This window comes from Cimex lectularius, unplaced genomic scaffold, assembly GCF_000648675.2.
Source record: "Cimex lectularius strain Harlan isolate CLEC.00 unplaced genomic scaffold, Clec_2.1 scaffold76, whole genome shotgun sequence".
Taxonomy (NCBI): domain Eukaryota; kingdom Metazoa; phylum Arthropoda; class Insecta; order Hemiptera; family Cimicidae; genus Cimex; species Cimex lectularius.
Window position 1 is genome coordinate 765,570 of NW_019392636.1, and position 26,510 is coordinate 792,079.

General features: G+C 33.2%; 3 protein-coding genes across 5 annotated transcripts; 1 reads left to right on the forward strand and 2 right to left on the reverse strand.

Moving 5' to 3' along the window:
- The first annotated feature begins 3,683 nt into the window (after positions 1 to 3,683).
- On the forward strand, positions 3,684 to 11,134 carry LOC106669861 (zinc finger protein 184-like). The gene is made up of 3 exons (XM_014399675.2): positions 3,684 to 4,637; positions 8,031 to 8,360; positions 8,875 to 11,134. Exons 1-3 carry the CDS (start codon positions 4,065 to 4,067, stop codon positions 9,187 to 9,189), a joined length of 1,218 nt encoding a protein of 405 aa, XP_014255161.1. The 5' UTR covers positions 3,684 to 4,064; the 3' UTR covers positions 9,190 to 11,134.
- A 2,319-nt stretch (positions 11,135 to 13,453) lies between these two features.
- On the reverse strand, positions 13,454 to 21,136 carry LOC106669827 (uridine 5'-monophosphate synthase). Of its 2 annotated transcripts, none has more exons than XM_014399604.2 (9): positions 20,891 to 21,136; positions 20,574 to 20,834; positions 15,008 to 15,130; positions 14,843 to 14,948; positions 14,495 to 14,774; positions 13,967 to 14,175; positions 13,776 to 13,895; positions 13,606 to 13,715; positions 13,454 to 13,544 (listed from the first exon to the last, which is right to left on the reverse strand). In XM_014399604.2, exons 1-9 carry the CDS (start codon positions 21,029 to 21,031, stop codon positions 13,476 to 13,478), a joined length of 1,419 nt encoding a protein of 472 aa, XP_014255090.1. In that variant the 5' UTR covers positions 21,032 to 21,136; the 3' UTR covers positions 13,454 to 13,475. The 2 variants fall into 2 exon arrangements, with proteins under 2 accessions (XP_014255090.1, XP_014255089.1); XM_014399603.2 differs by having other exon boundaries at positions 14,840 to 14,948; positions 20,891 to 21,133.
- A 3,711-nt stretch (positions 21,137 to 24,847) lies between these two features.
- On the reverse strand, positions 24,848 to 26,506 carry LOC106669828 (apyrase). 2 transcript variants are annotated; one of them, XM_024225937.1, is made up of 4 exons: positions 25,936 to 26,506; positions 25,564 to 25,767; positions 25,318 to 25,475; positions 24,848 to 25,273 (listed from the first exon to the last, which is right to left on the reverse strand). In XM_024225937.1, exons 1-4 carry the CDS (start codon positions 26,474 to 26,476, stop codon positions 25,034 to 25,036), a joined length of 1,143 nt encoding a protein of 380 aa, XP_024081705.1. In that variant the 5' UTR covers positions 26,477 to 26,506; the 3' UTR covers positions 24,848 to 25,033. The 2 variants fall into 2 exon arrangements, with proteins under 2 accessions (XP_024081705.1, NP_001303629.2); NM_001316700.2 differs by having other exon boundaries at positions 24,848 to 25,249; positions 25,936 to 26,494.
- Between the last annotated feature and the right edge of the window lie 4 nt (positions 26,507 to 26,510).

Below are 26,510 nucleotides of genomic sequence, written 5' to 3' on the forward strand. Positions count from 1 at the left end.
AATATGTTCTTTAAGGCTAAGGATGTTTTTAATCATGCGAAAATTTTCTGTTTTTACTTTTGTTATTCGATTTTGAGTATATCGTTTGGACATTTCTGTTGTTTGGCTTGCTTCTTAAGTAGAACTTCTAGCCATCTTTCACACGTCGAGCTTTGTCAGATTTCAGGAAACATCCTTTCAGTGAGAATGCAGTAATCATATACGCACGATTGTAAAGGTAAATATTGCAATTTCTAAGCCACAAAAGCAGTAGTTGTCCGTTGACACACAATCCAGTGACAATAACTATTCTCTTATAGAATTACCTTATGAAAGAAAGATACTGGGCTCGGCCCAGCCAAGTGAAAAGCTAATAACAATGTCGATTGAGTTTATGATCTGAAATAAACAGGATGGCTACTCCCTTTTCGTTTCCTGTATGACACGTTTTGCACAATTGACTTTTTAAAAAGAACGGTTCAAACCCGAGATATTTGGGCCATTTCGCTTGCTCTTCGGACCTTTTCTATCTGCTTTCCCAGCACTGTAGTCAATTCTATAAATTCGTAAAGTGTAAAGCGTATTATCTTCAGTGGACGTCCTAAATAAATAATTCAGTAGATCCATTGCAATTAGCCGAGCTATAAAAATTTGACCGAGAGCACGGCCATGGTGTTTCTTACCCTCTTAATGAATTGTTCCAGTTGAGAGAATTTCGAGTACGATAAAATGTACAATCACCTTAATCCGAAAATAGGACAGATTCATTGGAAATCAATCAAAAATTTTCAGACGAGCTTAACATAATAAAAAATTTAGGGAGTAATGAAATGAGACAGACGTATCGATCGCACGCCAAGTAAAAAGGGGGAAAACTAAAGAACCGGCTATGGAAATATCGTTGAGTCTAGACTCGCGCCTGTTGCTAAAATAAATTATCAAAATTAATTTTTACCAAAACGAGGTAGGCACAATCGTATCCGTGCCGTGAATAATAAGAATAAAAATCATCCTCATCTTAGGACTGAATATTTTTTTAAAGAGACAAAACCCAGTACTTTGATTGGTCTTGAGTTTCATTGCTTTTCTACAGCGAAGCGTTAATAGCAGATGGTCGAAGTCAACCAGATGTGGGCAAGATGCTCAACATTCCCAAAACGACTATAGGCAAGATTTTAATGGTTATGAAAAAAACCAGTGAATACTCCAGAATGAATTTCATCCGTAATGTCGAAGGTGAGGTTATTAAAAAAGATTGGAAACATTAAGCCTGTACACTGTTTTGATGCAAGGAAGACCTGACGCCGTCCCAGAACTTCAGAACGAGGCTTGGTTAAATTTTGCACCATGTCAATCGTGGTCTTAAATTTTATTTTTCGGTGAGTCTACCCAAAATCCGAAGACATCGGTTGGCTGAGATTCACTACACGTAGAAGTTGGAAGTCGGTTTCAACCGGGATCGGTATGGATGCTCGCACCTGCCACCTAATTGACCTTCACAGAACACGAGGTGCATCATCAGAACCGGTTGTTCCTTTTGTTGGAGATGTTATTTTAATTCGTGACAATGCAGGGATTCTTGAATTCCATTTCCAACATATAGTTTCGACTTAAACATTGGGACATGTTTTCAAATAGGATAAAACTGACCGCAGATTGTAGACAATTTGCGAGGAATTAAAAATGAAAAACCAAGAGGCTGAAAGAGCGTGAAATGTGCCTCAGGGTACCAGAAACGTTAAAAAATTTATGCAGCGTCGAATGCCAGCTGTCATTAACGCAAAAGAAGGAAACATTCCATTCTGAATTGGTCGAAAATTGTAGTTACTTTTTCCTTTTTACCTAGCCTATTACTAAATTTCATTTTTGACTAATGTAACTTGTACTACTATTTTTTCTGGATAAAGGAAAACTACCTTAAGAAAGATTGTAATTTATTTAAAAAATATCATTTTGTTAGTTTTTAACTCTCAGTGAATTTGCAAATATTTGATCCCAGACTATCCTAGCAAATCTGTAATCGTTTGAACAACTTCAGTTAACCGTGACCACTAAAAATTCATTACTTATGCAGTATTGTTTCTATCTTCTTATGTCGAAATTTATACTCACAACCTATACAAACGGAATTTAGGTGTAAAAACTGATGGCAGTATATCAGAAACTGTCAAAAAGCCGGAAGATTTCCAACTCACAAGCCAACCCAACACATCTCCACTTACCCAGTACTTTATATTTGGTTAAGTATCTATATGTCCGATCTTCCTTGGGTATACAATTTATGATGATCACTACACTTTTCTTTTATACCACAGATTGATGGTGCTCATCATGTTTGGTCCCTGGTTATCCTGGTAGATATATTATCATTTGAACAGTAAAGATTAGTTATCAATCACATAACTCAGTATCTTTGTGAATTACTGATTGATGGGACTCATCATGTTTGATCCCTGATCAACCTGGTGATCTTTTATCATTTGAACAATAAAGTGTACTTATCAATCTTTAAATCAGTACCTTTGTAAATCATTGATTGATGGTACTCATCATGTACCATCATTCTGGTAGATCTGTTATCATTTCAACAATAAAGTGCACTTATTAATCACTAAACTCCTTATCTTAGCAAATCAATGATTGATTGTACTCGTCATGTTTGGTCCCTGACTACCCGGTACGTCTGTTATCATTTGAACTGTACAGTTCAGTTATAAATCACTAAACTCCTTATCTTAGCGAATCAGTGATTGATGGTACTGATTATGTTTGGTCCCTGATCATCCTGGTAGATCAGATATCATTTGAACTGTACAGTTAAGTTATCAATCACTAAACTTCTTATCTTAGTAAATCACTAATTGGTGGTCCTCATCATGTTTGGTCCCTGATCATCCTGGTAGATCTGTTATCATTTGAACAGTAAAGTTAAGTGATCAATCTCTAAACTCATTATCTTTGTAAATCACTGATTGATGGCACTTATAATGTTTGATCCCTGACCATGCTTGTATATCTGTATGATTTCAATAGAAAAGTGTTATCAATCATTAAATTTAGTATATTCGCAAATCACTGATTGATGGTACTAATCATGTTTATCTTTGATAATTCTGGTAGATCTGTTATCATTTCAACAATAAAGGGCCCTTATTAATCACTAAACTCCTATCATATCAAATCACTGATTGATGGTACTCATCATGTTTGGTCCTTGATCATCCTGGTAAATCTTTACTATTTGAACAGTAGCGTTTAATCATCAATCACTATACTCTCTACCTAGGACATCACTGACTCCTTATAGTTTTGTATGATTCATGATTATCCATTAATAGCATTAGATCATATCATTAATAATAGATCAGAAAGGATTAGAAATCAAGAGAATGTCAAACAATTTTGATCTTCTTCGGTACATACTGTGTATGTACTACTGACAGTCACTTAAAACATACTTTAGATGTAACATGTTAAGCCAGTCGTTTATTTTTTACGTTTAATTATATTATGTGGATTATAAACTTGGTATATCAAATCTCCACTCAGGTTCTCGACTCAAAAGGTTGTCACGTCTTGGTTTTCTATAGAAACGCATAGAGGTTCTTTAGCAGAAAATCTGGAAGATTCAAATTTCCCTCTTGTAGGTATTCTATACATTTCGCCAGCAGATAGAAGGACCGGACAGGTTAAAAGTGCGATAAATCAGTATGAAATTTTTTGGCCTTTCATCTAATTCATTAACAGTTATTTATTATACCTCCAATTTATGAATGTCGTCCCCCTTTTGACGGGTGCTAAGTGGGACATTAATTAAAATAAATAATTAAACTAGGCTTAAAATCAAGGGGGCAGAGTCCAGTTTTGAGTCATTTATTTATATTTAAGATGTGTCTTTTAACAGAACGTAAAGTTCTTTATAATTCAAATTATGTATCGCTAATTGGCCGAACATGAGGGAAAGGTCGACGTTCAACGTTTGCCTGAGTAGGAGAAAGCCGATAAATTGCGGATAAACGCAAAAGGTTACTGCCGTTCGTTATCACAATAAAATTGGCATTTTTAATGAAAACAAAGCAAATAATATGAACCAGAGCCATCCTGGAGAATACAGAGCGACATTACACCAGCATCAGCTTCATCGAAACCAGTGCACATCCTTGCAAACCTTCGCCCGTTTCCCTTCGACGGGTCTGAACGTCCTGAACGCGGTCGTCATCCCGGGCCTGAGCGTCAACCAAGAAGACGGCAATCAGTATCAGAACCACATCCACTCTTTTTTGAACAGCAACAGAACCAGCGAGCAGCAGCACCAGAACTTAAAAGACCACCAGAAGAACGGCAGGGGTTATGAGGATCCGACGACCAGTGCGGACCACTTCAGGCATTGCAACCAAGGGCCGAAGAATTGCCAGCAGTGCTACACCAAAGCCCAGCAGCAGCAGCCTCAGTTGCAGCAGGCCCAGCAGACGACAGGAGCCGCTCTTCCTCTCCCTCTGCCACAGTCTAATCCGAGGCCAGTGAAAATTATGGTCGACGCCTCGACGATGACAGATTCTGAAGAAAGTTTACAGTCGGCCACCTGGCAAAATCCCGCTGCCAACAATCCCAATACCAAGGTCGCCGAATATCTTACAAGCCTTAGGCAATTTTTGAAGGTGCGTACCATATATCACTTCTTTTCAAAGCAAAACTATCCAATATAATCTTACTACTTGCTGTATTAAATTTTAAATGCATTCCACTTTGTAAATCTGCTTATTATAGAACAGACTTATTGTGTTATATACTACTGCATTCCCTACTTTGCATGCTATATATATATTTTTTTTTTATTGGCTTTTATTTAATAAAATTGCTGCTTTTATACCCTACAGTACCTTAAGGTTTGTTAATGTGAGAACCATTTTAATGCATTCGCCTAGTACTTTTTTTTTTAAATTTTATGTTAATATACAATTATCCAAGGATTATTTAAACCATGGTACATAAATAGGTTTTTTTTATTTATTTATTTTATTTTATTATTATTGTTTTTTTGTTTTTTTAACAAGGGTCCACAACAGCAGTGGTCTTATCAACCCTCGGTATTATCGGTGTTTTTTCAAAAAAAAGCTCATTTGTAAGTATGTTAGGTTCGAATGCAAGGCCACTGGACTCGAACCCAGGACCTTTACTTTACAGTGATGAGCACTGTATCAACGCCTTAACCGTTGCAGCCACCAACGCCCCATAAATAAGCTTAACATTGGTAATACTCACTAATTGGCCAGTGAAGTTATTACCTTTTATCGAAGGGGAATATCAGTGAAAGATACCTCGTTTACGTTATTATATAGCATAAAATTGGGGAAAATTAGCAAACCTTATACAATTTTGAATCAATTCTCTGCAAGGATGCAAGTCCCAGTTGTTTAAACATCTACATGTTCACGGGCAAACTGAATCTTGGATATTCTGTGAGCTATGGTAAGAAAGGTCTTTTGCATAGTCCGATGGCAGGTGTACTTATTTCACTGGCTTGTTTAATAAAACAATTGTATAAAAAGATCCTCCTTTTATTTGGCAAAAAATCTGTAAAATAAGCCTCCTTTTCTTTAGTATGTAGTGTGATGGACAAAATTAACACACCTTATAAAATTCGGAATAATTTTACTCAAACTATACACTATGTATAAGAGAAAGAACCATTTATTTGTCACAAACTGAATATAGTTTTAATGTCGAACATAAGCTTTTTAGGAAATTGAAGGAACAGAATATTTTCCCATAAAGTATAGCAAAAAAGTATAGAAGAAGCAAGGGTAGTTAATGTCAGTGAAGAAAAGGTAGACAAATATGAAGAATTTCAAGCAAGCAGATTTTGTATTGAGAAGATATACAAGAAGTGGAAAATTTGAATCTAGATTTGCAAATTTTGTACATTTTTATTTCTGATAATTATGTATGTTGATTTATCATGGTTGTTGAGGATGGGCCAATGAGCCCGAAATGTCCATTATAATAAAACATTTTATGCCGTGAAACACTTGGCTTTAATTATCCACCGTCTATGAAAGAGAGCCAGACTTGCCAGCCAAATGCAACATTATTCTACTTCTATAGTTAAATTTTCGAATAATCGTGTTGGAGTAAAAATTTCCACACTTAATGTTATTAGCTTGCCGTCTAATTTTAATTTTTTGGTACACATACTTATTGCTGTTAATTTTTGTACTTCACAATGAAGTTTGTGAAGTCAAATTTGACAGTTGACCAATATCATTTTACAGAACTGCTGTGAAAGCCTTTATCATGGTTCAAAGTTTTCAATGAAACAAAAAGTCTTTGTTTGTTATTTTATTAGTGCTAATTTTCTATTATAGATTTATAATAGTTATTCTCAAATGTGTACACTTTCTATAGCACTTCAGACTTCTGTAAAATATCTAACCATATTATTTAAATTGACGATACTTTCCTAAATGTAAAAGAAAGCTTGTGCTGTGAAAAATAAAGTCAAATGAGGTGTTCAATACTTGAATGAATAAAAATTCGTAGTCACCACATTTGACTTCCAAGTTCAAACATAATACATTTTATTTCTCATCAGAGGATTTTTTTAGCTTTATTTATTTATTTAAATAAAGAAATTTTTTTTCTTTGATTAATTTATTAATACATCATGATTAAATACTATTCAGTGTTTACTAAGAAATTAACTTTAATTTGAAAATTAAGAAAAATGCATCACCCTGTAGTATTTGAAAAGCCAGAAAGAAACTCTCATTGACCTCATGAGTACCCTACCCCTTTGATATAGTGTAAGATAATCAAAAGTAACACACCATCTTAAAATTTGGAAATATATACAAAAACATACTACATATTTATTTATTGCTACAGATTTATTTATTCGCACTGTCAGGATGCAAGAAGCTAGGGTGTTACTACCCTGCAATAATACAATGCCTTACAAGTCGCTTCAGTACCAAAAGAACTCAGATTTTAATCACTCGACTTCCCACCTGTAGTCAGTGAATGCACTTATCAGTGATTAAAAAGAACCACTGACATAGGTACAAATGATCTATGCTCGCCTATCTGGCCTGACTGGCACAGTAAGGACTCAACTTCTTGATGGTGGCTTGTGAGGATTAAAGTTAGGAAGAATTGCCAATGTAGGGGGAAAAAAATACTAGTCGATGTTTCTCATTATCAAAGGAAATTTCAGAACATCCCACCTGCAAAACCATACAATATTTTCTTGAGGACATCTGAAAAAAGTCGGAAAAAATTAAAATACAGTGTGTTAAACAGGATTAAATAGTAAATATTGTTTCTACAGTGTAAGTGTTTTATAAAACTTTTAAAAGTGAAAGTGTCAATTTTGTCCATTGGTGTAATTTTTTGTTTTGTAAATATTTTTTTGTTCTACTTCCCATAACTTATAGATTGATGTTGGTATAGCATTTTGTTCGATGGAGTCATTGATATTTTAACAGAGCTGCTAAGATAGTTTTAAAAAAATTTAATTTTTTATTTGGGTCTTATTTTAAATTTGCTTTACATGCATTGTCGTATACTTTGGTTGTGTTTTGGATTATTTAATTATTCAAGAATGGTCAATGATAGAAATGTAACAATTTTAAAATGTCCTTTATCGGTGTTCACATTTTATTGATTATTGCCTGAATAAAACCTAAAACCACCTTTTTCCACACCTTACCAAGCCACAGTTTTTCTAGTTTGGCCTTTATTTTCTTTCTTAAGTGTTATTGGGAAAATACTTCAAATATTTAGATAATATACAACCTCACTTTTTACTGACTTATCCTTCACTTGTCTTCAGCTTTAAATATGTGCTGTTTGATTGTCATAAAATAAATAGAATTAAACAAAATTTTATTGTTTCACATTATAAGAATGCACACTGTTGAATAGTAATAAATAAAATTGCTTCTTTGTGAACACAAGATTCTCAAACTTTTTGAATCCAATTTAAGTTTTGCACGTGCCTTAACAGTTTCCTCTCTTTCCAGTTTGATTATTCCAAATATTGATTTTTCCAGCTATCGACACCAAGTGAGACAAAACGGAAACTTGGAGACGTGAGAATAGTTATTTCCCCAGACGGCTCACGCTTATACTGCTGTCCGGAATGTCATATGGCATACCCAGACAAAAACCTTCTTGAGCCTCATCTCGCCTCGCATAAGATCGAACGTAGGTTTGTCTGTGGCGTTTGTGGTGCTGGTCTTAAACGGAAGGAGCACTTGGACCGACATCAACTTTCGCACAGTGATGAACGTCCTTACTCTTGTGCCGCTTGTCCAAAGACTTTCAAGAGGAACGAACATCTTGCTAGGCACTACATCATCCACTCTGGGGAAAAGGCGCAGGTGTGTAGTGAATGCGGGAAAGCATTTTATAGGAAAGATCACCTTCGTAAACATGCTCAGGGTCATTTGAGCAAGAAATTGAGACGAGCAGCTATTGCATCCTAGGCTACAGTAAACAATGCATGTCTCAACATAATCGGCTTTACTGTTCTGACAAATTTGTGCTGGATGTGTGGTTACACTGCATGTGATATTGCAAAAAATCTGTCTTAATTATTAATTTTCAATTTTAGTCAGTTAAAAGTTTTTGTGAATTTCTATTCATTTGTTTAAACGGTTCACAGATATGTATATACATGTGTGTGTGTGGATTAATTGAGTTAAATAGATTGAATTTTATTCATTGGTAGTATCATCTACTAATTTTAAATTGTTAATTTACTGTACTCTTTTAAGAAATGTAACCACAAATTGAGCGTGTTTTTTGTTTTCACGCACAAACTCGCCAGAGCTGTAAGTTGCAAGTTACCTCCAAAAGAGTATTTGAGAAAGATATGTGTTGTTCTGTTGCCAGATGGAACGAAGGTTCGTATGTGGAGTTTGCGGTACTGGACATGCAAGGCGTGAGCATCTGGAGCGCCATCAATTGGCGCATACTGAAGATAGGCCCCATGCATGTACCACTTGCCGTAAGACGTTCAAACGCAATGAACACTTAGCCCGGCACCTTCTCACACATTCAGGTTTAAAACCCCACATCTGTCTTGAGTGTGGCAAGGCATTCTACAGAAAAGACCACCTTCGCAAACATCTACTTGCCCATCAGACCAAGAGGATTCGTTTAGCAGGTATTACTTGCAACACCAAACTTTCCTTAACACTACCATAGTCATGCATCTAGTCACATATTTAACTTTTTATTATATATTTAATTTAATTATTGTTGTGCATTTTTGTGGAGAATTTGCAATCAATATTAATTTAACATTGTGATATACTCAATTGATCTAATTTTTTTTTTTTTTCATTTAAAAGGTACAATTAATTAAAAGGTTTTAAATGTGTTGTCATCAGAGCAAGAATGATTACTTGATATTTGGAATAACATTTTATTGTTAACCAATATGTAAATTTTGATGTTTGTCAACCATTGTGAAGTGATGAATCTGTAGCTTGATCGTCCTCCAATCATCATAGTCTGCTTGTCTTCGCTGGCTTTGTCAGACGTCAGCATTTTTGTCAGTGATTGGTCTATGTGTATTTTGTTAGTTTTGTCTCTTTCATATGGTTCTTGAAAGACAAAACCTACAAGAATAGGCAAGCCGCGATAATTGGAGGGATTGAAGCTAATATTTATATTTTTAACTATTTTGGATTGTTGCATATGACAACATATTTTCAAGAAATTATTTATTTATTGGAAAAATATAAAACGTTATATTCTTGAATGTTTCTTTGGTTGCTTAATTTTTTAAATTAATTAATTTTTTTGACATATCCATTAAAGTGTTGATAGTAAACACATTTGTTTTCCTTTTGTGTTATAAATCTCAACATATTTCTAAAAAAAAAAATCTTAAACATTTATATGTAGCTTCAATACAGATCTGGTTTAAGCGACGTAATATTAACCAAATGTCACACTTTTAATGTATTTAATAGAAATCCAGTTCCAGCCCCTAGCACTTGCCTAATATTCAGGCATAACCACACAAGCTCAATGATCTGATTTAAAATTTATGGTTTAAATCAAATTGTTCGATGGGCTAAATCTACTTTTAAATAATAATATTCTGAGGGATTTTTTTGATCAATTAAAATAAATTGGAATGAAGGGAGAATGAACCTCCAGTTAATTAGTTGAAGTATAGTTTATACCTTTACTCCCCACTTTTTTTCCCTCTGTTAGATGATTAATTTTACCAAAAATATACTTTATGTGCCTTTCTTGAAATTACCAATTATTGTTTTGTAAATATAGCCTTTTTTACACAGTATTGCATTGTAATTAATATAATTATTATATTATTATTTAATTATGAACCTACTAAATGTTATATGATAAACTATTACTAAACCAAAAAAATGAAAAATTACCAGCCTATATTTTAATAAATACTATTAAGAACACACTATGACCATTTTTGTCTTTGTTTTTGTGTAAAATTATATATTTTTAGTGCAATAATTTTTTGCCATATTGTGCCTGATGTTTCTGAGTGATATTGATTGTAATCTAAAGACAAATTTACTATCTTAGTATAAGGTAAATAAAATAACACTCGGCTTGTTATTTAGTATCAAAACACATTTAATTAAACCTTTTTAAGATTACTTTAATCTCATGTTATTTATATGTCTAGATTACCAGTTGTATTGGTATTTATTAAAAATTGTATCTTGTTGTAAATTAACTTCTCGTACTAAAAATTGTTTTATTTTTATGGAGCTTTGGGTGTTCTTTTCTTTTTTTAAATGTTAAGAATTATAAAATTGTACTGTCAATTTGGCTTGAAAGAAAAAAAATGAACACTGACTGAAAATTGTAAAAACTTGAATTTCTTAAAATATTTTTCTAATAATGAAAAATTTGTTTTTGTTTTACCTATAAACTATTTGTTGTGATATAATTAATTACTGTAACGTTCCTGTTGTGTTAAGTTTATTATTGTTTTAGCTGTTTTATATTTGTTTTATGATGACTGGGACCATGTATAAAAAGAACAAATGTTTCAGTCTTATATATATATTATGAAGTTTATAATTAGCAACTTAAAAAGTCTTAGTCATGTTTAAAAGTTGTGCATCTCATTAAAGTTACCTACAAATATAAATTTGTTTTTCATTTTCCTACCATTTTTCCTCATTAAACAAACTACATCATTCCTTCCAAACATACTTGATTTTTACTAATTACTGATTTATGTAAGCACATGCATTCACACTGTGTACATTGTTGAGCCTATCACTTCTCATAGCTCACCGGTAATTTCATCATCACACGAAACTCGCAAAACACTGGCACCAAAAAGCAAATGAATTTGTTTCTCTTGAAAGTTTCTTTACACCTGGTAACTGCATATAACTACATGAAATACACTTGATGTAATATAAAATAAAAACCTATAGTAAAAGAAAGCTTAAAATCCGTATTAATAACGTACAAATAATTAAAAAGGAATTGTACCCTTGCACCTTTTAGATAAAGGAGGAATTACCCCGAACCCATCCTAAGAGCAGCATACTCCATATTTCCATGTCTACAGTTTTGATCAGGAACCATTTATTAATAATAAAACTTAATATTATAAATGAAATTAAGATATTTCTTTTTATATTCTGTGCCATAATTTGGTTATTCTTTGACCTATTTAAAATCTGATTGCGCCATCATTTTCAGTGTGAAAAATACTTTGATATATTCTAATTTATTTCATTATTGTACAGGCTATTAGTATCCAGAAAACAAATACTTTAAAAAAGCAATGAATGTTTAAAACTATACTAAAATAGTATTTTCTGCTTTTTTGGTAACATTTTCTGTACAAGAGATATTCGACACAATGTAGACATTCAGGTCATCAGCAAAGAGGGAGAAATTAACCAAGTAAAAACAAGAAGTAATATCATTGATAAATACTTTGACAAGAAACGGGCTGAGTAATGACCTCTGAGGTACACCAAACAAGACTGTTATTCTTTTAGAAGTTACTAGATTGTTTCACAATTTTATATACATCATGCAAATAGGAGAAACCAGTTGAGAAGAGAATATGTATTCCAAGAATGTTGAATTTTCGGATAAGGAGACAATGATCAACTTTATCAAATTCCTTGGCAAAATCTAAGTGTACTGTGTCAACCTGTTGTTGCATAGGTAGGGCATGGTTGTGTAGTCTTGAAAAATAAGATAGTTGTTGAAAGAGAAGGGTAACAAACCAACCTAGTGTACCTTTCAAATCTGAGAGGCATATGAGCCGATCACTTCTCGATGGCAATTCCAGCTTTTATGTAATTTACAACAAATCGCTAGCAGGACTTGAGAATCGCCCACTCTGGTGTTAGCAGATCGGGGTCAGACATCATGCTTATCCAACCGGCCCCACCAAGATTGGGCTCTAGGGGTTATCGACAGCTTGGTCATTTCAGTCAATCCAGACCCATCACACTCTTATTCACTTTTCAATACATACTATTCACTCAGGATGGTCGAGTCCTTGATATTCCGCCATCAGCCCACTTACACAACACATTGCTGCTGTCTCAATATAAAGAAACACAAAACAATTTATCTATGGAGTACCATGAGTGCTATAGTCCTGATTCCTCTAAAATAGGAACAGGGGACTCACATACTTGCTGTGTTCAAGCACAATTCTCATATCAGGTGACATTCCTACACACTATTTGGAGCAAAGGAATGGCACCCTTCAATTAAGTGACACATCAAGAAACCTTTATCAACTTGGCTTTGGCCCAAAAGTAAGTATCCATATATCAATCTCACACGGCCTATCCTTAATCAGGTGAGGGCGACCTCTCTTTTACGAGGCAGATACTCCAAGTTTTATCTTTGTTTTTCTATTTCTCAGTAGATGTTTGTTGCTCTAGATTGGAATGCAATATAATGGACAGACTTTAATTGGAAAATTATCTTACATCTGGTAATAATTTATAATTTATACCTGTAGTACAAGAGATCATTTTTATCTCACTTGTAAGACGTCCAGCTTTAATCTGTGTCTGTATGTATATGTGCATGTCTGTATATACCCCCATTTCTATACGAGGGAGATCGTTTTCCTATTGGATTCGCCAAATGAACAAATTAATGTTCAAACACCATATTATCTGACCCCCTCGTATATAGGTAAAAAAAACTTTCATCATGGGAGCAGAGTGATTCAAAATATTAATTTAATTAATTACAAAAACAAATATTTATATACTTTTTTAAAGATGTACGAAGGTTAAAATTTGGAAGAAGAAAAAATTTAATTTAAGTAGGGTGAGGGATCTTAAGAAGAAACAACTGGAAATGAGTTTGGAATAAACCGTTGATCAGGTAGAAACTTGGAATGATATATTTTACAACAAAAAATATAAAAACATTTGTCATAAATATTAAATGATCACTTTAAAACACAATACAATTATTTTTAATTTTCCAGGAATCTATTCACGTGTAACTAATCTATTCTTGTAAGCATTCCACAATTGGCACTTCAATGTTTCTGCTGCTGCCTGAAACGATTTGTCATTTCAATTGTATGGATTTTAACCAATTTATGCATTGCTTTCTTACCTTCGGATCCTCAGATTGATAAATCGCTCTTCCAACAACAATCACATCACCACCTTTGACGAGAACAGCATCTTCGGGCTTGCAATACTGCTGCCCAAGTGAATCACCATCTTTCAGACGGAAAAAACAGTTAAATGATAAATATTTTGATGTTAACATGTCTGAAATACCTGTTTTAGGGCTGACTCCGGGGGTCAATTGTATAAAACCGGGATCGTTGAAGACGTGACAATCCTGGCATACAAAGCCCATAACAAATTCAGACCTGGCTTCACCCAATGCAACCGTGGCTATAATTAAACAAAAAGTTAGAAAATGTTCAATCGGCGGAAACTAACTCAAATAAAAACTGACGAAACACCTTTGGTATACTGTGGTAGTATAAGGTTAGCTTTTGAGCTAAGCTCAGCCACCAAAAATACCCCTTTTGGCTTAGAAGCATTTTGGGACGCCTGTAAAGCGCCTTCAAGGACACCAGGCCCTCCGATCGAATGAACGGTGACAAAATCACACCAAGTAAAAACTTTTTCACACTGAAGTTTAACCGTATTTCCGATATCACCAAATTTTCTAAAACCAATCATGTATTATTATGCAAGGTTAAATGCAAAATGTTTCAAAAATTAAAAAATTGTCATATTTTCATTTATTTTATGTTATCAGTTTAAACACTAAGAGAAGCTTGATGGACAATTAATTTTGCTAACCCTTTATCAGTAAACATACGCACTAAATTGAGGATATCCTTATTAAATCATTTTTTCTACTTTTAGCTTTGCGAAGATATTTTTCTTTCTTTGTTAAAAAAAAATTTATAATATAATAATAACTTTAAAAAAAAGTATTAGCAAGCTAGTCATTCTTTACCCAGATCCATTTTATTCATTACCTGTCTTCCATGATAAAAAAGTCATGCTTTTCTGAGAGTTGCTTTAAAGAATTTTCTGTATTTGAATCCCAGTCTTCAATACAATCTTGATGAGTCTTCACGATGCAAACGTACGGGCCGACCATGTCTGCTAGCTTTAAAAGATCGGCTGATTTCGTGACATCAAGTGCAGCGCAAAGATTTGTCTCTTTTCTCTCCATCAGGTCAAAGAGCTTTTTAGCAGACGACGATTTTGTTTCAAACGCTCTTTCTTTATAACTCAGTGTCATTTTGTTCTTGGCTTAAGTGAAAAACTCAATATAATACATTCATATAAAATCCTAATTAATTTTAATTAATAATAACCACTCATTTTTCTCCCATTGGGCAAGATTTGATTGTCGGAAATATACGTGTTCACCTTATCGACAGTGTTCTTATCCAACTTGCCATGTTCACACAGTATTTCCATTACCTGAAACAACACAAATAGAGATAATTTAAAAATGGGAGAAATTTAAAAAATAAATTTACCTTAGAAAGCGTTAACAGGGGATGCATTTTGATGTCGTTATTCGTCAAGTTTGTACTACCTCCTTGCTGTCTATCAACAAGAACGATCGTATCGGTCACATGCAAGGCATCCTTCTGTAAATCCTAAAATAATTGATAAAATTTTAAAAAATATGTATATTTGAAACCTTTAAACAAACAAAAATTTGTATTTAAGTAAAAATGTTTCATTCACATAATTCATGAACCATGAAGGAAAGACAAAAAGAACAGTTCTCAGTGTTAATTAAATATCAAAAATAAAATAAACTGATAATGTAATTAATAGATGAAATTAGACAGTTTCCTATGGATTGAAAGAATTAAAGTGTATTGTTTACATTATTTGGAGATAGTGATATGGCGTCTGGTGTGACCTAGGTTTTAGAAAAACATTTTCTTTATCGTGCCAATGTTTCGATCTTTATTATAGAGACCATCTTCAGGGCCTGGGATTTATAAACATTGTTTAAATTTTTACAATACATGTAGGATATGGAAAAAAAGAAATTTATACAATGCTAGAAATTTTAGATTCAATCAAAGTATTGGTACTCACTCAAAGATGATTGAATTGATTTAATCTAACATTCCTAGCATTGTATAAATTCATTTTTTTCCACATCCTACATGTATTTTGTAAAAATTTAAACAATGTTTATAAATCCCAGGCCCTGAAGATGATCTCAATAAAGATCGAAACGTTGGCACGATAAAGAAAATGTTTTTCTAAAACCTACGACACACCAGGCTGCATCTCACGATCTCCAAATAATCATTGACTAACGGTTACTAAACACCACACATTGTTTATATTTTATATTTTTTATATAGTTATGATAAACTGAACACTGTACCATATCAGAACCAGATTCTTTTGGTAAAACCCAGATTCTGAAGCACAAGCAAGCATTTCTCTCAATATAATTCACGTCACAAGTGGTGCTTCCATTAACCCACAAAGAAAAGAAAGCCTTTTTTTGGGGGGGGGGAAGTGTTGCAATAGTAGCTGCAATAGCACCTCGGCAGAGAGGAGTAATATTTTTTTGAGATGGCTACACGGAAATGGCCAAATAATTCACCACTCCCACTGACCAAGCAACCAAAAAGGCGGTTAATATCGCAAATCTGCATCTTGTAAAACCATTTATAAAAGACCTATGAGGAAAAGTCTTCATCTTCTAGAGTTCTGGGGCCAAACTTATCCCAGAAACACAGAACACCCTAGAGAAAGCCATAAAGAGAAACCTTTGGAACATATTTTTAACAAATTTGGGTTGTGGCAACCATTCAGCACGGTAAGCATAATATCGCTCTTATCCCTAGCCCTTCACAGGTACTGAGTGTGATATTGCGCTCTAGTCACTTCACATTTAAACAAGTTCAAAGTAGCAGCTTAAAACGGTAAATGTTGACGTTTATTAAATTTCCCACTCTCGCTTGGAATAAATTAATAACTTAAACAACACTGCTTCGATAAACTTGAATCTAAAAGTGAAGAGTGAAAAATATTGCGATATCATGATATTTTTCTCTTCACTTTTAGATTCAAGTTTATAGAAGCAGTGTGTTGTATAAGTTCTTTTTTTATTAGAAATCAAACTCATCATCCTGAATGGGATAAGCAAACTAATGACTATGAAACTGGGCTGTGTTCAAATACTCTGTATGCTTTTGGTCAGTTATTTGTGGTCATTTGGTTCTGACAGACCAAAACAGCAAGGATAGGTAGGTCCAAATGACTACAGGTCCATAACCCCACAGAACTTGACAAGAAATCTCACAAATTTTGTTGTTTGTTTTCAACTATTTGGCCATTTTAAGAGTGAGAACAGTTCACTTTCTTTAAAGTATCATAGAGCATTAGGACTTTGAACTTAACAAGGATTGCATATTAGCTTATAATAATTTATAAAACCTGTTCAATCCTGAAGAGGAATCGTGGCATGGTTCAAAACATCATAAAAGCTGTAAAAAAAAGAGAAGATATATTTGTTAAAAAAATATATGTTTATAGTGTTAGTGCAAAATAATACCTCTCTTATAATAATTTAATTTTTTCAGACAGTAAGAGCATTCTAAGCTGTAAATGGTGGAAGGAAGGCAAGAATATAAACCTTGCCTATCTCCACATTCCACTTTAAAAAACACGACCTCTCAAGCCGTTTTAGTGTTTCAGTGAAAATTGATTTCAAGGCATGAAAAAATCTTTTTATAAGCAATTAATTTTTCACGGTTTATATTGGCTTTAGAAGAGCAAGAAAACGTTCGGGAGTACTGTCACAAACTCAGAAAACCTACTGTGCCCTAGTACTAAAAGCAATGGTAAAAAAAAAATATTACAAAAAAATCCTCCTGTATGTGTCATGCACGACAAAGAAAGTCAAATGACGTGTCCATAATGAAAAAGTACTATGCCTAGCATTATTTTTTCACCCCTTCTCATATGTAGATATATGTTGTACGAGTAGGGGGCAAACCAAGAAAAACTTAGAAACTGTCATCAAGCTTTCAGCCTATTTAATACCTTCATCAGGACTACAATCTATAACTTAAATTAAAACAAACAACATTAGAAGGGTGATAAAAACACATCAAAAGAACTTTATAATCAGGTACATTATTCATAATGTGGGCATACATTGAACTACTTAAAGGTGTTGTAGATAAAAGATCCATGAGCAATGCTGAAGAAGGTAAAATGGCATAATTATCTGGTAGACCAAATCAGCAATGATAAACCAACCAAACTACAACATCAGTTTCATTTCCATAACACAAGAAATCTCACAATTGTTTTGATGTTTGTGTTTCAATTCAGATGATTTACTGTGGGCAGTCTTAAAGTTGTATATCTAAATTTATTAATGAATTTGTTGTGTGCTTGAATAACTCAAGAACCTGCGTGTAGAGATAGAACCAGTAAGTGACCCTGTGCCGGTTCAACATGAATTGTTGTAGCTTGTCATTTAAAAGTATTTTTGTCTGACCATACACATCGATTTTTTTGCCTTTTTACCATCTTCAGGGACGGATTTGTTTGATAAAGTTTTTTTTACCTTCCCAGCATCTTACCTTTTGAATTCTCTCTTCTATGATTTCAAACTTTTTTTTTTAATTGAGCAACAATCTGCATAAAGTGCAATAAGTTACATAGAAAACGAGATAATCCAAAAGAAAAGGAAAAGACATTGATTGGAGAAGGTATCCAGCGATAGCACTCCTAAATCAGAAATCATGACTTAATTACTCGCATTCCTTGAGAACAAGTCAAAGGTGCCTTTTAGACGTCGAGGAGGATTGCTGGGAAGAGATTAGTAGGAAAGTTAGGATTTGAAGTTAGTGTGGAAGCTTTGTAGATGGATTTTGCAATTTCATTTAAAAAGGGAACATTTAGGTCGTTAAGGATGGATGGTATGAGTGGAAATATAGCATGGGGGAATGATGATGGATCTAACGATTTGTGACTGTAATGTATGGATTCTGCTGAGATTTGAAGGTTTGATTGTACCCCATAGTTTATGCTATATATCCTGGTTTTAGTATTTAGCTGTAGGTGAGTATTTTGTTTGTTGTCAAGGGAGAGTTTAGATCTGTTGTCTAATAGTAGTTAGTGTTAGATTAGTAGTTTAAGTCATCGGTATCACTGGTTCAGTTCATTTTTTAGTGGGGAGAGGGGTGAGATTATAATATATTAGAGGTAGAGTGATGCGAAAGAGGGTGAAGGTTGTTTCGAGACTTTAGTTGATCTGTGTGTTTAGTTTGATTTGCCATTTTTGAACTATTGTTCAACGGAATATAGCTGTTCGTGGAGGGTACAGTGAGCTATTACGGGATCGGAGTTAGAAGACAGAATGGCAGCGTTCATCAGTATGACAGTGGTGTCAGGAACTAAAAATGTTTTGGACAAATCCGTTGATATCATTGAAGACTGCGATAAATTTCCAATAAGATGTGATCAATACTAAACTTGTAAGCATTCATGAAATAAGGGTTTTAGCAGGCAGAACTATGAAAAAAAAAATTTTTTTCAAAGTTGAAAAACTTACTATGGTGATTCTAAACTATTATTTCCAAACCTAGAAACCAGCAAATTTCAGTAAACGTACTCCTTTAATATCCATTTTAGAGATGCAATTGCTTTTTTAATTATTTTTTTCAAAGATGAAGAAAAGGAAAAAACCCATGGTTGAAGGATTAGAACAATTAATAATAATAAAAATAAAAAACGTAAGGAAATTCTGAATGAATTTATTTTTATTTTATTTTTTTATTTTGATTCAAAATGCTCTCTACCTTCCACAATGTATTTTTGATGCGCTGCCATCGCGTTAAACCCGCAAAACCCGTACGTAAGATGTATATCAGCATATTCTTCATTAGAAAAAGTAGCCATATTGTTAACGAGATATCACATAGATAACTAAAAACGTTTTGAATCTTAAAACACTTTTATTCCAGAGAAAATAATACAATAATCCTTTAATCAAAGTTGCAGTCGGGTTGGTAAATAAGTAAACACTTGCACTATTTCGGTTTCGAACCCAAATTAAAAAAATGTTAAATAAATGCATTTAAAAAATTCCTTAATTTTTTTTTAAATTTTCCACCTTACCAATGTCAGCCACGATTTTTTCTTTCCTCCATCAATTTGTTCACCTTTGAACAAAGTAATTAAAAAAGCAATTGCACCACCAAAAAGGATATTAAATGGAATACATTTGCTGAAATTTGTTGGTTTCTAGGTTTGGGAATAATAGGTTAAAATCACCATAGTAAGTTTTTCAACTTTCAAAAAAAAAAAATTATTTTTCAAAGTTCTGCCTCTAAAATGCTTATTTCAGGAACGTTTACAAGTTTGGTATTGATCACATCTTATTGGAAATTTGATGGAGTCTTCAATGGTATGAACGGATTTGTCCAAAACATTTTTAGTTCCTGACACCACTGTCATACTGATGAACGCTGCCATTCTGTCTTCTAACTCCAATCCCGTAATAGCTCACCGTACCCTCCACAAACAGAGAACGAATTATTTTTAAAAGTTCTTGCTACTTAACGCTTATGTTATTATTGATCACATCTTATTGGAAATTTAATGTAGTTTTCAATGGTATCAACGGATTTGTTCAAAACCTTTTAGTTTTAGAGTTATCCTTGTTTATTTGAAGCAAGGTCGTGAAATTTTAAAACATCAGAAAAAATGGAATAACTCCGAAACTGCTGAGATTCAGACCATAGTTAATTAGGACTTTTAAGTTCCATTTTTAATGTAGAATGTACTGGCAAAGTTTGTAACACGAGTAGCCTAACACCCTGTATACCGAGTACAGCAGCCAGCTGAGGACTCTACCACGAGGAATTGTAAGATAAGGATTTAATGAAATAGAGTGTAGAGGATAAGATCCCTTAAGGTTCCAAAGCGAACGGTGCCAGACTCGACTGAAAGCCAGTTTGACATCGAGAAAGATTCCCGAGTAGCATTCTTTCACCTCAAGGGAGGATGCAAGGATGTCCACGAATGTTAACAGTAAATATAAAATTATACCTTCGCAGTCTCTAATATGCTTCCTCCAGATGTGACAACATCTTCTATAATGAGGCAGTTCTCTCCACTCTTGAAGTCGCCTTCAATCAACTTCATTGTGCCATAGCTTTTTGGCTCCTTTCTCCTAATGACCATTGGAATGTTTGATTTTGCCGAGACGAGAGTGGAAATCGGCAAAGCTGTGTAGGGCACGCCGCATATCAGATTACATTTCAATTCCAACTGTTTCATATACAGAAGGACAATTTCGGCCAATTTATTCTGCAAAAGAAAAACATAATGAGAAATTTTGAGATGGAATTTTCCTCCCGTCTTACCATAAGCAAAGGATGAGAAATTATGACCCTGAGATCGAAATAAACCGGCGAATTGAGACCGACTTTCATTTTAAAATCGCCGAATTTAAGTGCCCCGATGTCGAAAAGACTGAGACAAATTTCCTTGAGACTTTCTTCCATGGTATTAAAAGAACTAAAAAGAACCTGTTGATTAAAGGAAAGAAGGCGTTTAGGGTTTTCAATAGGTCGAAACACGTGACTTCCGACCAATTGTGGTTGTGTGTCTTCTTGTTGCTTGCTCCTGCATCGATATATTCTTCGATTGTGTCGACTTGGCCGAAATTCCAAAAATCTTCCGGCCTCAATTAAAACAAAAACAAAACAGAAATCTTTATTTGCTTAAAACACAATTTAACGCCATCTACACAACAAGACTATTAGTTCCTTTTTGCCTGGACCCTGCCAGAAATTTAAATAATCTTTCCGTTCAAGCCAAAACTAAAAGTGCTTCAGTCAAATTCTTAAGAAAATGTCTGAACTTCGATCTATAAGAAACACATTAGGGAAAAATAGTACAACCCAAAAATTAACTTAATTTTAATTCTCTAATAAAAATAAAATAAGAAATGGGTCGAATCAACCAAGTAAAGAATGCTCAGGGTGTCCCTAATAATAATATTAATAATAAATACATATCATGGCTCCATATAGAGAGCAAGTAAGCTTTCAACCTGCCCATTATTTCTAAACTCTTTGGATCAAAGTATGATCTTGAAAAAAAGTAAATTCAGTTGTTAATGCCAAGTTTTGACTTATTTTGATAGGTATAAGGCATATAAATTAATTTCAATTCATAAAATAATGATTATGCAAATGGACTAATAGACTTTGTAGCTATTCAAATTTCACATATGGGATGTTAATGTAAATAAATAATGGCCAGTATGTACATCCAGCACTGAGGGGATGACAAAACAAGGAGAAAACTCTATGTGTATGTATACTATATGAGACACAATTGTATACATATGTCACGATCTGTTCTCGATTCAACAAGGCGGGCCCAACTCTGAATCCTTTTTTATGAGAAACAGAGCCCCAGAGGTCTTGATCGAACCTGAATACAGCCGATCAGGTGCCTAAAATAAAATTTAATTAAACTTTAAAGTTAAAGTTTAAAGTTAAAAACAATTTATTGAACACACAAGAAAATAATAATTAAAACCAATAAATTTCCTTTTAAATCTTAAACAAACAATTAAAACTTTTTATAAATTTAAATAAACAGAAATTTCCTACAAAGCGTTTGCCAGACCATTTAGAACAAGGGTGAATATGTACTCACTATTTCCAGTCAATTCGCAGTGGACCGAAGCACTCTATTTTAGGGAATACAACATTTTGAGGATCACACACTTGTCTTGTCTCTCCTCTACACGGAATCTTGTTCACCTCTTTGTCACATTTCAATTCATTTCAAAGTGACAATGTTATGATTTAGGTGTCTTGATTAGGCTTAGAGTAAAAAAAAATAAATAAATAAATAAAGGAGAATAGGGAAGAGACAGTCGAGTCAGAGAGGTGAAAAAGATTCCGGGTAGATGAGACACAAGAGAAGTGTGCGATCCTCAATCCTCCAAAAGTGTTATATTCCTTAAAATAGAGTGTTTCGGTCCACTGCGAATTGACTGGAAATAGTGAGTACGATTCCACCCTTGTTCTAAAGGGTCTGGCAGACGCTTTGTAGGAAAATACTGTTTATTTAAATTTATAAAAAGTTTTAATTGTTTGTTTGGAATTTAAAAGGAAATTTATTGGTTTTAATTATTATTTTCTTGTGTGTTTAATAAATTGTGTTTAAACTTTAATTAAATTTTATTATAAAAAGGCACCTGATCGGCTGTATTCAGATTCGATCAAGACCTCTGGGGCTCTGTTTCTCATAAAAAGGATTCAGAGTTGGGCCCGTCTTGTTGAATCGAAAACAGATCGGGACACATAGTTAGGGTATATCAGGTATATAGGCAGGAAGCCTGAAGCCAGTCTTTTAATTTCTTTGTAAATGCTGTATATATTTTGTAAATAAAAATAAATAAATTGTATACATATAAACATTAGAATTGAATAGTACCTTTTCTTTAATTATAACATGTATTTCTTTCTTAAGGTCATTCTGATTAAGCGGATTCTGCTGATCTTTACTTCTAAAATAAAATATCTTTTAAAAAAAATCTCTTTCAATTGTAACTAATAGCAACTTACCCAACTAGATTAGGTAAATATGTAAGTATTAATTTGACTAAAATTAAATACAACAATATATTATAATTTTAGTTAGGTGCTCATAACTGTAAGGTAAAGGTCCTGACATACAAATGAGTTGTGTTTTGTTTTGTTTTTTCAAAAACATCAGCACCCCGAGGGTTGATAAGTACTCTCGTAAAATAAAAAATAAAAAAAATAAATATATAATTTTTTCTTGATTGCTTTCATTAGATTCATTTATAAAAATAAAATTAATTTTTCAAGTATATCAAAGATCTCTAAATTTAGAAACATTATTTCAAACACAATTATCAAACGTGTATTTTGAAATTCTTAAGGCATTGTAATTATTTTTATTAATACTTCATTTCTAAATTTACTTCCTTCATTATAATAAAATTTTAATTTTAAAACTCCTGCTTTTTGACACGTGACTGTCAGGTTCAAAATATTAAAACATTTGTTCAGAGTCTGAAAGACTTAAATATGTACCACACTGGCTCTATTTTAAAATAAACTATTATAAAATATTAATGATAGACGACCACTGTTTTAACCATTGCATTAACTCACCTGAAGAAGGATTAAAATAAATCTGAAACGTTGTGGATAAAAACTGGTTGTGGTTTTTTTTAGATGACCTATTATCCCACCTTCAAGAAGGAAAAATCATAATTTAAACTGTTGAGGTCAAAATATAAGAAAACATCGTTACTCTAATCATGGGAGATATCAACGGACATGCCAGTACTGCCCATTGGGGAGGAGGTATGTTCTACGGACTGATCGCTGAGGAACACGGAACACAAGTAAGGTCAAGTTTTAAGAAATGGTCTTCACTAAATAACAAGTTATTAAACGCCCAACTCAAGAAATAATTCTTGATAAAATATAGAAGAAACAATGTTTTTCCTAATTATCTTAATAACGTGTTAAAAGTGGACAATATATTTTACCGGTGAGCACAGCTACTTACATCAAAAAACTAGATTCCATATTTTATAACTCTAAAAAGAAAATCTTGAACCTGGATATAAGCATTGCTTTTTCCCAGATTAACTTATTGTTTTCCTTTTATTCTTCCCTTCAAATACTACAAATACACAAATGCTTCTTAACAACAATAATAAAACAAAAAACAATAACACTTCTTTTTCTTTATCCTCTTTTATTTCGAGGGAACTATCTTTCTTTATTTAAATTGGGCATTGTAGTTTATTACCCCACAATTTGTATTTTTATTTTATTTTATTTTTCTGCTCTGGCAGACTCAAAAGTTCCTGAAAAAAGAAATCTTGCACGCAAAACCCTTCGAATTCAAACACTGTCAGACAAACATTCAAAGGTATAAGAATTTGGGAAAAGGCCTAAATCTCATTAAAACTTTTTTATTATTTATTTTTTCTCTCGCTATACTTCGTAAAACTGCATTACTTTTTTATTTCTATTATAAATATTAATTGTTATATCTTTGATTAAAATTTGATATCCTCTTCCTCTCTACTATTTAAGATCATAATTTAACTACTAAAATTATTTTTGTAGGATTTTAATTTTATATATTAAGACTTGAATAAAAATTGTTTTAACTTACCCAGGGCAATTTTTTTAAACATAAGTTTTAATTTGTAAATAAGCAAGATTGTTCATGGGCAATTATTTGTGTATGTTTTGAAATGTAAAATTCCAAATTAATAAATAAAAGTTGTGAAAACAATAATAAAGCCTTAGTGCAATATGAACTTTTTATTTATTTAATAATAATACACAATTTTGAATATACAGAAATATGAATCAAATTTTCATAGCATTTTACTAATTCATTTCACCCAAGTCTACAACTATAATATTTATACTTGCTTTAACTGCCAAACAGTCGAATTCAATCAATAGAGTTTTACACTCGAATCATTTAATTTATACAAAGTCAACACCTTCATATTTATGATCATCTATTTTCGTTTCCTCTAACAAAACTTTACCCTCCAAATCAAAAGCCGTGAAATAAGTTTCAGTTGTATCATCGGCTTCAACCGTCTTTAGGCCTACAATAATTTTATCTTCTGAAGTTGGCACAAATTTGAAATTGGAAAATCCACGTTTATCTTCAGTTTTGCCTTGAATCTGAGTGGGCTGAAAACAAAACAGTCCGTTCACCTGGAAAGACTTAAAATTAAATAAAACATATAACAGATACGTACTTCACATTTTTCAAATTTATCATCGCATGATATTATAACGTTTGCCCCTTGGGTTTCAAATTTTTTGCTGTCATAAGCTTCTTGGGATAATGCCCTCGGAAGGAAAAACCATTTATTGTACTTGTCACTCCAGCATGCAGCCTCATGCCACATATACCCTGAGTATACAAAACAAAAATAATGAAATGAAATACAAAAAGACAGTGCTCATTGATTTCTGTTATTACTATAACTAAAAATATGTACCTGGGAAGGTAATATTCATGGATGACCGAATTTTCTCATAATTGGTTTGCCAGTTTAAGGACGTAACTTCACCATTCTTATTTATCATCTTAACCCACATTGGATTATAATTTTCAATTGTACCTTCTTTTGTCGTCCATTCTTTACCCGAACTTCCAACATATAAATTGCCGGCTTTTTCTGTCGCCCATTCTGATTTGAATCCTAGAAAGAAATCAATTACAAAAGATATATACATAAATAAATGAGTTTAAAAAGGAATAATGCATGTTATAATTGACTCGCCTTAGGAAGGAAGGATAGAAAACGTTCTTCATTCCTGATATTAAGCACAAAAACACTCATAATTTTAACATTTTTTTTATAACTCACCTTTACTATTTTTACCATCTCCGTCAGCCAGCACAACCCAAGGGTAGACTTTGTCATCTTTCAATATGTAAACCAGTCCTGTTCTGTCATCGAAGGTAAGTAAATTACCGTTGAAGGTAACAAGCTCCGATAGCTCCATCCCTCGCCCTCCATAGCTATACTTGCTTTTTACTTTTTTTTCGTTTGCCTTGTCCCATTGGACAGTAATTTTATCTGCACTCTTTTCCCACTCAAGGGTCCCTGTCAAGTAGGTGCTTACCCATGTGTTTGACTCATCTTTGCTCACTGCATTTTTATCATCGTCAGAGATGACACCAATTTTAAAACGGACTTTTAAGTTTTCTTCTACAGGAGTTGTCAAAGGGTACTTTGAATTTGCATTCGTTTCACCACTGGCATGGCCTAACTCATACGATTGGACGAGCATAAATGAAAGGACCAGGGATAAAAGTAAAAGACCAACTACATTCGTCGGCTGGAATCTAATTGGGTTCCCTACCCTGTAAGATGACCTCATCGCTTGTCTCACAGTTGTCAACATCTCCCTCCTAAGTCTGCAGCCAAACTAACTAAAA

What these genes read in the sequence shown, in the direction of transcription:
- LOC106669861 (XM_014399675.2), top strand. Translation starts at nt 4,065, where the DNA reads ATGAACCAGAGCCATCCTGGAGAATACAGAGCGACATTACACCAGCAT. An exon ending in GCCTTAGGCAATTTTTGAAG is followed by an intron (nt 4,638 to 8,030) that starts GTGCGTACCATA and finishes TGATTTTTCCAG; the next exon opens with CTATCGACACCAAGTGAGAC. An exon ending in ACTCTGGGGAAAAGGCGCAG is followed by an intron (nt 8,361 to 8,874) that starts GTGTGTAGTGAA and finishes TTCTGTTGCCAG; the next exon opens with ATGGAACGAAGGTTCGTATG.
- LOC106669827 (XM_014399603.2), bottom strand. Translation starts at nt 21,031, where the DNA reads ATGGAAGAAAGTCTCAAGGAAATTTGTCTCAGTCTTTTCGACATCGGG. An exon ending in GCATATTAGAGACTGCGAAG is followed by an intron (nt 15,131 to 20,573) that starts GTATAATTTTAT and finishes CAATTATTTTAG; the next exon opens with GATTTACAGAAGGATGCCTT. An exon ending in CAATGGGAGAAAAATGAGTG is followed by an intron (nt 14,775 to 14,839) that starts GTTATTATTAAT and finishes TTTTCACTTAAG; the next exon opens with CCAAGAACAAAATGACACTG.
- LOC106669828 (XM_024225937.1), bottom strand. Translation starts at nt 26,476, where the DNA reads ATGTTGACAACTGTGAGACAAGCGATGAGGTCATCTTACAGGGTAGGG. An exon ending in AGATGGTAAAAATAGTAAAG is followed by an intron (nt 25,768 to 25,935) that starts GTGAGTTATAAA and finishes ATTTCTTTCTAG; the next exon opens with GATTCAAATCAGAATGGGCG. An exon ending in CATGAATATTACCTTCCCAG is followed by an intron (nt 25,476 to 25,563) that starts GTACATATTTTT and finishes TTGTATACTCAG; the next exon opens with GGTATATGTGGCATGAGGCT.